The sequence below is a fragment of the Squalius cephalus genome, assembly GCF_949319135.1.
Source record: "Squalius cephalus genome assembly, chromosome: 9".
NCBI lineage: Eukaryota > Metazoa > Chordata > Actinopteri > Cypriniformes > Leuciscidae > Squalius > Squalius cephalus.
In genome coordinates, this window is record NC_137130.1 from 30,437,336 (window position 1) to 30,451,225 (window position 13,890).

Below are 13,890 nucleotides of genomic sequence, written 5' to 3' on the forward strand. Positions count from 1 at the left end.
GCTGTTGTTGGTTGTTTTAACAATTCAAAGTAGATTTCAAACTTGAGTGTTTCGAGGATAAGATAAGAAGGAGATCATGCCCATGTCCGGTTCCGTATCAGATAACGTTACATTCAATAAAGTAAACGTTTAGAGTGGTTAGCGTTAAAACTGAAGCATAAGAAAAAAAGTCGGAAAACTTTGCCCATTAATTAGATGTGCAAGGCAAGCAGGCAAGTTTTCTGGTTGTTATGGACAATTAAAAATGTGAATATTCACGTAGCACGAGCGGTGGACTTTCAGTGAATTTATTTAAAGATTTATTTTTTAAAGAGCCGTGAGTCAAAAGAACCGGCGTTCCGACGATTTGTGCTGCCTTGTCGAAAAATGCTACCGTATAGCGCGAATCGATCACAGAGAATTTCATTCATTCTCTATTGTTTCCATAATGGTGTAAATCTCACAATATTATGACATCGTTATTTCATTTAAAACAGGGTAAGTGTATGGGGTGCATTTTGATATTTTAAATGAACTAGCAATTATCACACTTGATATAACAAGTAAAAATTACATTATTGTATATTATATGAAATACAATTATAATAAAATTCAAAGTTATGACTACTGTATACTGTACTGTTTTTATTTTTAAAACGATGTGATGTGAAAAGTAAACATTTCGGCTCGTTTGACTCAGCTCACTGAAAAGAACCGGTTCTTTTGACTCACGGCTCTTTAAAAAATAAATTCTTATCTCCTTCTTATCTTATGCTCGAAACACTCAGTTTCTAAAAAGTTAGAAATCTTCTTTGAATTGTTAAAACCAACAACAACAGCACATAGGAGCTTGAACTCATTCTCTCGCTGCTAGTACAGGTCAAGCGCTACGAACCGGAAGTAGGCAACCGGAGTCGTCGTCATGGCAGCGCGCATTGTTTAGACTGAGCAGAATAAGGGGAACAAGCATAATGTGTGCGTAGTTGATGTAGGTCAAAGTAGTGCATGGATTGATGAGCGAATGTCATCAATCAAGTAACAACAAAAGAGTAAAAGAGAGGTGTCTAGTGTCTAATGTCACAGGTAAGATAGAGATGTTGAACCACTGTCATACTCCGGGAGCTCCAGGATACTCTCTCCTCTTGCACTGAACCGCACTCAGAACATGAACCCAGTCTATGACATGAACACGCATGACGTCAAGGGCAGACTGGAAGTTTGGTTAAACCCCGCACGCGGTCCTTACCCGGTAGAACGGACGCTTGGTTGGGTGGCTGACTGTGTTGTGGAATTGGCCAATAGGAAAGAGGAAAGCAGTTTCCGTGGTTACACTGAATACACAAGTAACAGTTTTTGCAACAGAACCATTATTAAGGTAATTCATTTTTTAATACGCGTTTATTCTGTCTTAGGGGTTTTAGAGGTTTGCTGTTTGAAGATATTGTCTTCTGTTTATTAGTTGTGAAGTATCTCTGCGACGGTCTGCAAATATTTTAAGATGTTTAATTAACGTTAGATCTAAGTTATATAACTTAATGTAAATGAGTGACTTTACACCGTAGGTAAGACCTTCATAAGATTAGACTGTAACGTTATGTATAAAGCCAAGGTCCCCAAAGAAAACATTTCGCCACTGTAAATTATATTTAGCAAAAGTCACACATTTTGAAATCAAAATGGACAATTCTTATTTTTTTATGGACTATTGCAGTATTTATTAGCCTATGTAACAGATAATCCACGGCTAGGTGTGGCCGTGGATTTGCCAGCATTGACAAGTTAAAGGTGTGGTTGATGTTTGCAGCGCAGTATCTGTCATTGTTTTTAGCTCAGTTTAGTTAAATGTTGTTTCAATTCAGTTAAATTACTGTATCAGTGCTGTTAAGTCCATCAATTATGAAACAAATTACATTTAGCTAAGCAGCTCTACAGAATTATTCAAATATTCAGTCAGAGTTGATTCAATGCAGATAAACTAGTTAAATCGATAATATTACTGAATATTATTTGTCTTCTAAGCCTGTTATATGCATCACATTTTTTTACATTTATACAAAGTTCTACATTTGGAATCGTCTTTAATGTTAAATCTTTTTCTCCTGAATTATTCACAGATGTGTAGCAGAGATTGTTGTACTTTCTTCACAAATCACTGCTCTGAAGACACAGGTAGGGCAGATATGATCAGACTTTAAAGGGTAAATTCACCCAAAAATGTAATTCTGTCATTAATTACTCACCCTTATGGTGTTACAAGCCGGGTTAGCTCAAACTGCATAACACACGAGAATGAACCTCATTGTTTCTTGCATGTCAAGCAAAGTCTTGTAAACGATCTATTTTCCCTGCAAGCTTTTGTAGCAGTATTGGCAGGGTTCGAAATGAGGGGGGTCTGGGGGGGTCCCGGACCCTCCATAAGTCATTAGGGACCCCCCATAAGGATTTATTTTTGGATTTTGGGGGGTCCCCGACAAATATATTTTAACATTAATAATTACTGTGAAAATTATAGGTCTTTAGTGACGTTTTATATTTATAACAGTAATTAATTTATTTCCTAGCGCGAGGCAGCAATAAGGGCAGCTATTAGCCGAGTGAGTTCCTACAGCGTCACAGATTGTTGTTGTGGTGCTCCCGCAGACACGCACTGTAGCTGAACGCGGCAAAACGAAACCTCACAAAGAGTGAAATCTTGAATGAAAATCCTGTAAGTGCTTCGATTATGTTTATATCTCCATAATTGGTTATAGTAAAATAATAGGAGTTCGAGTTCCTATATCAAAAGTTGCATTATACCCAGTGTAATGATTAGAAGAGTACGTCAACGTTTCTTGCTGTATGTGTATGAAGCCAAATGATCTGCCAGCTAACACAGCAAACTATGGGAGCTTGTTTCCGCCACAGAGTGAAACATAAAAAAGGTAATTGCGACTTTTTAATTTCACAATTCTGACTTTTTATCTCAGAATTAACGTTACGTGATATAAAGTCGCAATTGCAGGTTATAAAGTAAGAATTGCGTGATATCGCAATTGCGTTGTGTGTTATTAACCCTCTGGGCTTCTTCGCCCGAAAACGGGCGAAAACTTGAACGTTTCGAATTGTTTAATTTTTTTGCTTCATCGGATGGGGGTGAAACTTGGTGACTTTTCTTTTATTACCTATATGAACACACAAAAAAATCAAGGAGATGATTCTGATATGTTAAAGGGTCGTAAAAAAAAAAGTCACACTTAGCTTCCTCCCGCCCGAAAACGGGCGACATAGGAAATGAATGGGAAATACGAAAAGATAGGAAAACTCAGAGAAACTTTTGGTGGTACGAGCTACAGATCAGCCACTGTGCTGAAAAAAAGTGTACAGCAATGAAGGGGTGACACTCTAAAACATCAAGAGTGCAAAAAAGACACCCTCCCCCCCACACACACACACCCACACACACAAACACACACACACACACAGAGAAATGAACTGGTAAGACTGAAACAGCAAATTTTGCCCCAAACTATATAAAAATTATATAATCATAATAACTCCAAAACTATAGCAAGGAGAGTCAAAAGGTAGGTATCGTTTGAAAGAACTCTTTTAAAATTTTTTGAAAATATAAATTACATTACATTTGGACATTGTCCTGCCAAGAAACAGCGGATAAAAGACAATATATATATATAATTTTTATTATGATTTTGCATATCTTTCATATTTGTCATGGAATAACTCAGGAAGGAAATAAGGTAGGAGGAAAATTCTTTTTTAGTGAAGTCCCCCTACATGTTAGCTGCATCTGGATAAAAAAAATAATAAATTTTGGATAAAGGAATCAAAAATTACAGCATTTTGAAAAGAGATAGCCTTTTTGTACAGTCTTTCACACCCCCTCATGGGCAATTTTTTCTCCATGAAGAATATCTTGTCATAAAAGCAATAGATTATGTTAATTTTGGGCTCATTTTAATTGTAATAATATGCTGTAAAAAATGAAGTGCCATTTTCAATTATCTGAGAATGTTTCATGAGCTGTATGATGTTTTTGACACATTGCAGTACATTATTTTATAGATTATGAAAAAAAGAGAAATTCTATGTATCAGCAAATAACTCAGCAATACTTAAGAGTTTTTCAAAGTGGATACATTCACTGTAAAGTTCAGACTCTAAGCTTTCAAATGACATCAACTTTGTGTTTATCAAGGCAAGATTTTTGAAAAATATGGTAATAAATATTTTCGCAGCTAGGTGGCGCCTGCTGGCGGCACACTTGGTTTTAGAGGGATTACTCAGCACTCGTTAGGAATTAATACATTTAATTAGATGCATTAAAAAGCTGAGATTCTAAGCTTTAAAATGATATATAATTTGTGTTGTTCCATTCAGTGGTTGATTAGTAATAAATTGTTTTCTTTCCGAATGGGAATAAATCAAATAAATAAATAAAAAAGCTATAGGCCGCCTATGGGCGGTTATAGGACATGACACAAATTAATACATTTTGAAGCCACTAGGTGGCGCTCTTCTCACTTGAAATATTTTTTTTTTTTAGGCCTGCACTCTAATTTGATGTGAAATGTTGCATTTATTGAAAAATAAAATAAAATAAATAAAATAAAAATATATATATTAATTCTAATGGAAAAAATAGCTCATAAAAATTACATAATTAATGCAAAGTATCATAAAAAAATCTAAAAATTCTATATAATAATCAGAAAACATTATAGAACAAAACAATATTTGATTGGTTATCCTAGGACAAAGTTAAGTACAATTTTAAGGCTTCGCCCGTTTTCGGGCGGGAGGAAGCTAAGTGTGACCCAATTATGAAGAAGCCCAGAGGGTTAAGTCAGAATTGCGTGATATAGGCCTATAAAGTCGCAATTGCGTGTTATAAAGTCAGAATTATGAGATATAAACTCGCAATTGCGAGAAATATACTTTTTATCTCACAATTCTGACTTTTTTTTCTCAGAATTGCATGTTTATATCTCGCAATTCTGACTTTATAATACGTAATTGGGAGATATAAAGTCAGAATTGCATGAAATAAAGTCGCAATTGCGTGTTATAAAGTCAGAATTGTGAGATATAACTTTTCTGAGGTAAAAAAATAAAATAAAATAAAAAGTCTGTCTTTTTTCCCTTAGAATGGATTTTATATCTCACAATTCTGAGAAAAGATATCAGAATTGCGTTATAAAGTCAGAATTGCGAGAAAAAAAGTCAGAATTCTGACTTTATAACACGCAATTGTGACTTTATATCTCGCAATTCTGAGAAATAAAGTCAGAATTTCGAGATGTAACTCACAACTGTGAGATAAAAAGTCGCAATTATCTTTTAAAATGTTTTATTCTGTGGCAGAAACGAGCTTCCATAGCAGACCTAGCAGCTAGACTAGTTATTCAAAGCTAGCTTAACAACCTACTTGTCCAGTCAGTGATTACGAAAGATAACCAGTCCAGGACTTAATTCAAGTGAGTTGATTAAAGTGAATGTGATTTGAGCATGAATGAGTATACATGAGCTTGGTAAGCTATCTAGGAAGCTAATATTATGTTTCTTAATTTAGAATCCTGCATCATGGAGAGAAAAAGAGGAAAAATAACTTGTAACTTTGTTGCTCCAGAGTTAGAGGTTTACCTGTTAGATTATAGCCACTTCTCCAGACACCACTACAATACTGGGCCTAGCCCAAACCATGAAAAACATCCCAAGACCATTATCCCACCTTCAACATTGGTCCATATAATTTTGCCTACAGTATATAACAGGGGTTCTCAAAGTCTACATTCAAAGGTCCAAATCTGAATTTTCATCAATGACAAAGGTCCGGAACTATTGGTAATTACAAAACTTGTTTTTAATAAACATGTATAACAAATCAACATTCATTTTATGAAAAAATAAGGTAATTTAAAGCATTATTTATTTTATAAAGGTATTTGTAAAGGTAAAAATGCACTGGAAAATTCGATTTAAGGGGGCAAATATTGTCCCTTACTTAAAGAGGTGTGAATGAAGAGTGGGGGTACGCAGAAGGATGTTAAAAGCCTCATGGGGTACATCTCTAAAAAGTTTGAGAACCACTGGGACTGGGTTAAGGAATAGAACAAAATAAACATCAACATCAAAGCACAATACACATAACTTACCAAGGGCAGAAAGTAGGCCTAATATTCAGAGGTCACTTACAAAGTTAGGTTAAAGACACAAACAAAGAGGGATTCAAACAAATAGCATATCAATAACAATGTAGAATTTACAGAATGTGAGCTGAAGAGTAATATTCAGATTAAAAAAAATGTGTTTTTGAAGGAGAGAAGGGTGGATGTTTGACGGATGTCTTGAGGAAGAACATTCCACAACCTCGGAGCCACTAACGTTACGCTAAAAGACTCCCATTAACAGACTATTGAAACTGACTGAATATGACACAGCCCCACCTAAGATATTTTTCACCAGCTGCCACTGTCTCACAAGCAACTTATTTGATGATTCATATTAAGACTTTAGCTGTCATAGTTTTGCCATCCGTACCTCTGTATTTTGTGGATATTGCCGTTCAAAATGACCGTTTTTTGTTTCATAATGCCGTTTTATCATTTCCACTCTTCACAACTCCAAACTGTCTCGTTACAAATCAAACAGAATGGCTCCGTGCTGGATTGGGGCAAAATGAACGCATACCTCTCTGTCCAATCATCTTTGAAAACTGTATTTTCTTCGTCAACTTTACTTTTCCTGGACAATGACATCCTCCACACCCATTCAAATGCTTATTGCGGTGAAGTGTCGCGTTGCGCGGCTCGCGCCCGATTACGTCAATAGTATACGCTCACTGGATGTCATGTCAACTGAATCACGGAGGAAAACCTTAAATATCTCGCCTTCGCTTTAATTTCGGACCATCTCCAAAAAGACATAAAACACTAAACAAATGATTTTGACATGCGTTTATCAAAGTAGGAAATCCAGACTTTTAATCCCTTACACGCAATTACTGCTGTTGAAATACGAAATGGAGGCGGGTCCGGATTGAATTCCCTCCGGGTCCGGATCCGGACCGGAGTCCGGACTTTGAGAAGTGCTGGTATATAATGTAGCAAGGTAGTCTTCAGAATTTGTAATAATTTAATAATTAAATTTTAGGGGACCCCCCAAGAGTCTTAAGTCATTTCGAACCCTGAGTATTGGTGATAGCCAAATGTATCCAAAGGCAAGTCCTCTAATGTTAATGGAATCTGTTCACGAATATCCATCATGCGGTATGGTGAACTGGCTGCTTCACAGAGTCTCATATCTCGGATACTGTGTAGATATGATAGCTTCTTGCTTTCCGAAAGCCTGTGATTATAGTAAAAACTGTTGAAAAATTACTTTAAGTTATGACTACAAAGGTATATCATAATTATAGTTTCAAATACTTAGTGAAATTGTTCCAAAAGAGAGAGCAGTGGAAGATGGCGATCTGCAGGTACCAACCAATGGCCACCAACTGCCAACTGCAAAGCCCCAACATTCCCAAACTGGCAGTTAGTCAACTTTTTGGACCTTTTTGGAATTTTTTCTGTAGTTTTTTTTTTTTTTTTTTAAGTTAATTTGCTTTATTTTGTTTACTTCAAATGTAAAGCTATTTTAAATTTCTTCAGGTTCAGGATAAGTGCAGTAAAAGGTTCAAATAAACCCCATTTCAGGCTGCTATTAGTATAATAAAAACGTTGTCAGATGAGCTTTTTTTTGCTGTTTTTGACCATAGATGGTCAAGATGTTGTAAAATATAACAAATAACAATTTCCCTGGGTCAGAATTGTATGGAAAAATGTGTCCATTTGTCTCTGTGAGTTGTTTACATAAAAAGTTATGGCATATATCACATTACATTTTTCAGGTTTGGTGCAAAGGGTTAAAAATAAAGCATTTTGGACATTATTTCAGCTTGGTAACCAATTTAATCTTAAAATAGACACTTGAATGATAAAGAAATAGCCTAACAGGTTGTGAAAAAAACAAACACCCTATGCGCTTAAGAAAACGAAAATATAATTGATCCTCTACACATATTTGGCCATTTTTTGCTATTTTTGTCCAAAAATAGGGTCAATATGTTGTCAAATGTCAAAAATAACCATTCCATTAAATTCCTGGGGTCAGAATTGTATGGGAAAATGTGTTCATTTGTCTCTGTATGTTGTTTACTTAAAATGTTATGCCAATTTCTATATAATTTTTGGATTTTACGGGTTCCGGTCGGGTGCAGCAAAGGGTTAAAAATGAAGCCTTTGGGACATTATTTCAGCTTGGTACCTGGCAGATTCTGAAAATAGACACTTTAAGGATTTTAAAAAATCAGGTGGCATAAAAAAAGCCGGGGGGTGCGCGTGGACCCCTATTTCCATCTAGACCTAAAAGCATTCTCTTCTATTGCAATAACTCCACTGCAGTCTATTGCATCAACAAATGCAGGACAAGTTCTTTTGAACTAATGCAATTCTATAGACGGCTAATCTGGTCTTCCTCTTGCAATTATTTCATAAATAAAGCAGACCATATAGCAGGATAATCGCTCTTTTTCAAATTCTGGCTTTCAGAGATTTAGGACATTGGCTCCATATACAGGCCCGTCACGCACCCCAGTGCCTCTCTACGTGGACCTGACATCCAAATAAATCTTCCTCTCAAAGTATTCCTCGTGAAGTATTAAGCAACTGATTATTTCTCCTCCGTTCAGGAAGTCAATAAGAAAACACCACCAGAACAATCAATGCTCTATTCATCCTCCTTTCGAACATTCTTCCGATTTCTCAGATGCTCAAAATCAACTTGCAATTCTAAAATTTGATTGGCAGATCCATTTTGTCTTTCTCCAATCTTTGACTCTCAAACAAAATTACATTTCTACCCAGCGCAGCAATGATTTCTCACTCTGCTCGAAATAACCTCCGTTCTTTTCACAACCACATCAGTGGCTACGTTTACATGCACAACTTTTGTTTCAATAGGACTGAATTCATTCTGTGTGTTTCATTCGTAGTGTTTACATGAATGCTAAACGTGATCGGGTTGATGTGCGTGTTAATATGTCACAAGATTCAAATCAGAATAGATTTGTTGACATGCGCACACTGCACGAATATACAGAGTTGTTTACGCATAATAACTATTCTCATACATTGATTTTTTATTTGTTTTAAACAGCAGACTTAATATTTATCTATTTCTGGTCATAATTTGGAGACGATGAACATATGAACCGTTGTGCTGTGCTGCTCATATTTATCACGCAGTAAAAATGCCTCTCCCCTCCCTGCACCCCAAACTAGTCATCTTTGGATGAGAATCCGAAACAAGGACCGGTGGGACGTTGTCCTGCTCCACTTCACAGACGCAGAGTGAAAGGGTAATTTTAGAATGAGGGGACACTCATTTATATGACACTTTCTTCAACAGGAAGAACAGCTTTCAGTTTCGGTTTTAAGCCGATCAAGTGTTTACATGTTCTCTCGATCGGATTAGAAAAGGAGTAAACCACCCCTTTCAATCCGATCGAAATTTTGTTCGGATCGAGCTTAATCGGATCGATTAAGGTGTTTACATGAAGGTTTGCTGAGATTTTTAAAGCGGGACATACTGTTTTTCCATACAATTCTAAAGACCTCTTTGAGTTGATTCCATTTGCGCTCTAGGTTAGGAGTTTCTCACTTATGAGTGAGTAATACTTTTCTCTCTAACCTTTTTTAATCTGATGGGTGCAACAGTTTCTAATGTACTAGAGAAGATAGTGCCCATACTGCTAGTCTTTTCATCAAGTTAATTTGTGTGATTAGGTACTGTACACTGAGCAGCTGAGACAGATACGGCAGCTTATTTGTGAATCTATCTTTAGTGGTTGGGATAAATGTTCTACCTGGCCGATAACGCAGAGCGATATGGCAAATGTCAGCAGTAGCCTACTTAGTATACACATTACAAGGTAGTGATCAGTGACGTCCACTGGTCATCACTTTGCGGTAGAATATCTATATCATATATAAGAAAAATTAAAACCTGGTAATTAGACAAAGGTCAGAAAAAAACCTGGTATTGCACTTGACATTTTTTGTCCCCCTCACTTCTGAAATTATGGCTATGCCCAGGCCTGTCACTCACATGAAGCTGCAGCAATAGCAAACTACAACGATCCAATCAATTCCAGCCCTACATTTTTTCTTGTTCGAGAAGCGTTGCACTCAAATATACATCACAATAGGGAGGAAAAGACTATTGCAACTTACGTTTCATTGCGATTTTAACATTTTATTCAGAAAATGATCTGTAAGCCGCACCATCTGTCATTCATTCTCCTCAGCAGCTATGAGCTGCAAATAAGTGTGTGTCTATTATGAGACTGCTTACACCTCTGCTGCCTACAATATCACTTCTCTACAGACATTCATGAATTGTACAGTTTAGTATTGTTCTGTGCACAGACTATAAATATAAATTCAGATATAAACTATTATCTGATTAATTGACTACAATTTACTAATTAATTACATATGCAATCTTGCAGTTTATTGTATGTTTTTGAATCACCTAGAAAAGTTGTCTCGAAGAATACAAGTGGGTCTGGGACACTCAAAATTCGAACTGATCCAATATGAGCAAATGCGGGCCATGCTAGAGGCAAAACGCCTCTCCTCTCAGCTCTCTCAACAGAAGGTAATGAATATGTTTTGCTTTTTTGATTGCATACCTGTTAATTTCTATGATAGCAAATAGATCAATAATAGAAGTGCAATTAAAAATGAATGATAAAGCTTTCATGGATTGTGATGTTTCATCATCCTTTATGAGAGTTATTAAGTTTCAAGGGGTTTCAAAGACCAGGGGCCGGTATGTATAAAGCCACTCAGGATAAAAATTTTGTCTTAAGTGTGTCAAATATCTAAGAATGATGTAATTTTACCCATATACACTTAAGAATAAGTTTGATTCATAAAGGTTCCTAAGTGTTAAGACTTAGTCTCAGATCCTAAATTATTTAAGAGTGCTGAAGAGGTATCATAACCTAGTTAGGAGTAACAAAATGGAAGCAGAGAGGAGGAGACCACACACTTTCCAACAAAGATATAATGTATTATGTACATGTATATGTTATGTTTATGTATATTATGTGATGTATATTATGATATGATGACAGAGAGATGATAAAATTATACATTCTTGATTGTAAAGCACCCTACACACCGGAACGAATATCGGTGCGCGTTATTCGCCAGCGTTTTTCAACGCGTTTTTTGTGTTCACACCCAAGCGATTTTCGCTGACGATGAGCCGAGTGAACATGCAAATTCATTCCCTGACATTAGATGGCGCTTAATGCAAAACAGAAATACCCCGGTACACAAGGTGCAATACCACTCCATAACAGTTCTACCAGAAAGACTCGGGAGAATAAATACTGTGACAATTATCCATTTATTAGCAACCCAGCAAGCAATAAAGTTCTTTGGCGTAGGCCCCGTCCGTAGCTCGCAATCTGAGGGTCCGGACTCTGCATATCCTGCCTGAAGATCAAGGCAGGAGCGCAGCCGACCCCCGTGAGGTATGGAAGGGACCATCCTGGTGGTGGTGGTGAGGAGGATGGAGGGAAGGATTCAATTTGGAGGAGGTGGGGAGGATGGTGGTGAATTGAAGCGTCAGCATCTGCGAACTCAAACATGCGTAAGTACCGATCTTTTATACCACAAGTGTTGGAATGTGATTGGATAGATAAAAAGTAGAGTGACGTAACAATTAAGTCTTCCTGGCAGAACTTAATGCTAGAGCTTTCATTTCTCTTTTATCAAGATTTTTGTAGTCGCTGTCGCATTTGTCATATAGTTCTTTATGTTCCGACACCAACGAGACCAGCAGCTCTACATTCATATTGCCTTGCATCTTCCTCGTCTCATTTCTTCCCGGCAGTGTAGACGCTACTTGGCGTATCTTCGCCGTTACGTATATGTGCTCGGCAAGACCGTTTTGTGTTTGAGCGCCCCCAAGTTGTGTTTTACTGTAACTTCAGAAGCTCCAGACACGTGAGCAAAAGCGGCAATCTCATTGGTTGGATAGTTTTTGACGCGGTGCGTCAAACCAAAAAAATGAACCTGAGGCGTTTTTTAAAAAATGACGCTTTTACGCGTGGCGTTTTTCGCGCCGGTGTGCACACTCACATTGGTGCCCTTTGTTTAGTCACGAGGCGTTAAACGTCTGCGAATATCACGTGCGAAATTCGTCCCGGTGTGAACAGGCCTTAAAGGTATTCTTTTTTGTATATGACCTTGCAAGAAATGTAATAACTTCTGCAGTAATGAAAGTAATAAAGACGTTTATTGGCAACTTGGAAAAATGCAGCAGTAAAGAATGCTCACCTCACATGGTGAGGACTTGTGCCCATCAGTCCACAGTAAGCAGGGTCTTAAATAGCACACTGTGGCACTAACCACACCAAACATGCAGTAGTGGCAAAAAGTTGTGTGAAGGTTTTTTGACCTTACAAGTTTGCTTAAACCATCAAAACATGGGGAAAATATTTTATTTTATTTTTAATAAATTAAAATTACAAAGGAAGAACAAAACACTAAACTTAGTGAGGGTATGTATCTGACAAAATTATTTGGCAAAAAAGAAGGCAAACTACAGCTACAGGTTCTACTTCTGTCAGCACTTAAGAATCAGTCTTAGACTTTGCTGAAAGTTGCTTTTAGCTTCTTTATAAAAGTCTCATACTTAGGGATGTGACGGATTGTCGAGTTCACACGCATAGGTTTAGTTACCTATGATCACGCGCGTGAACTCGACAATCGATTACTATGGACTTAGACCGAAAACAGGAAGAAAATACAGGTATGTGCGTTGGCTGAAATAACATCATTTTTATTAATATCTTTCACATCTACTGCAGTCAGATTCACCGTGTTCACTCTGAAGGAATCACTCACATGGCTGGGCACTTGTAATGACACATCAAGGATGTTAAGAGGCTAAAAGCAGGTTTAAAACTTGCCCCATTGAAGTCAACAGGGTGCAAATTTTAAAAAGAGGATAACACGGTGTAGGCAACACCGATTTTTGTCGTTGTTCTCTGTATTGACAGCACTCCAAATTTACAAAAAAATGAGCTCAATGTTAAAATTGACCGGAGTTCTCCTTTAAGACTAGGCCTCAGCTCCTAAATTGTTTAAGAGTGCTGGAGAGGTATCCTAACTTAGCTAGGAGTAACAAGATGGCAGCAGAGAGGAGGAGAACATACACTTTCCAACGAAGATTTAATGTACTGGAATCATAGTGTAATTTGCGGGTGGGACATGTCTCCACCACTTTTTGGCAGAGTTGATATATTGTCCCAATGTCCCTCTCACTTTTTGAAACCTCTCGAAGTACAGATAAGACAATATATTCAGTTGACTAGCAGAATCACAGAGCATTCATTTAGTTAGCGGAGGGGACCGCGACTTTGGATTCCAGACTGGGAAAAATTGGTGGCTGGTAACCTAAGCTACACTCAAACGGAGATAGGCCCGTGGATGACACTGGCAACGCATTGTGAGCGTACTCCACCATTGAAAGTTGTTGGCTCCATGAGGAAGTATTCTTGGATACCAAACATTGCAACACCCTTTCCAAATCTTGGTTGGCTCTCTCGGTTTTTCTATTGCTCTGGGGGTGAAACCCAACCAAGATTTGGAAAGGGTGTTGCGATGTTTGGTATCCAAGAATCCTTCCAGGGTCCCCTGTCGGAAACCACGTCCATCGGCAGGCCATGTAAGCGAAAGACGTAATCCACAACGATCAACGCTGTCTCCTTGGCTGAGGGTAATTTGGGCAAGGGAATGAAATGGGCCGTCTTCGAGAACCGGTCCACCACGGTCAAAATGACCGTATTGCCCT

The 13,890-nt window shown here is 37.5% G+C and overlaps 1 protein-coding gene across 2 annotated transcripts in view; it reads left to right on the forward strand.

Annotated features, from left to right (window-relative positions):
• The first annotated feature begins 1,293 nt into the window (after positions 1-1,293).
• Positions 1,294-13,890, forward strand: part of LOC307164697 (coiled-coil domain-containing protein 148-like) — a 211,164-nt gene continuing 198,567 nt past the window's right edge. For both annotated transcript variants that reach the window (XM_079881749.1, XM_079881750.1), the window contains exons 1-3: positions 1,294-1,354; positions 2,094-2,148; positions 10,556-10,677. In XM_079881749.1, coding sequence (XP_079737875.1) covers positions 2,094-2,148; positions 10,556-10,677 — 177 coding nt within the window. In that variant the 5' untranslated portion in view covers positions 1,294-1,354. The remainder of the gene's footprint in view (positions 1,355-2,093; positions 2,149-10,555; positions 10,678-13,890) is intronic.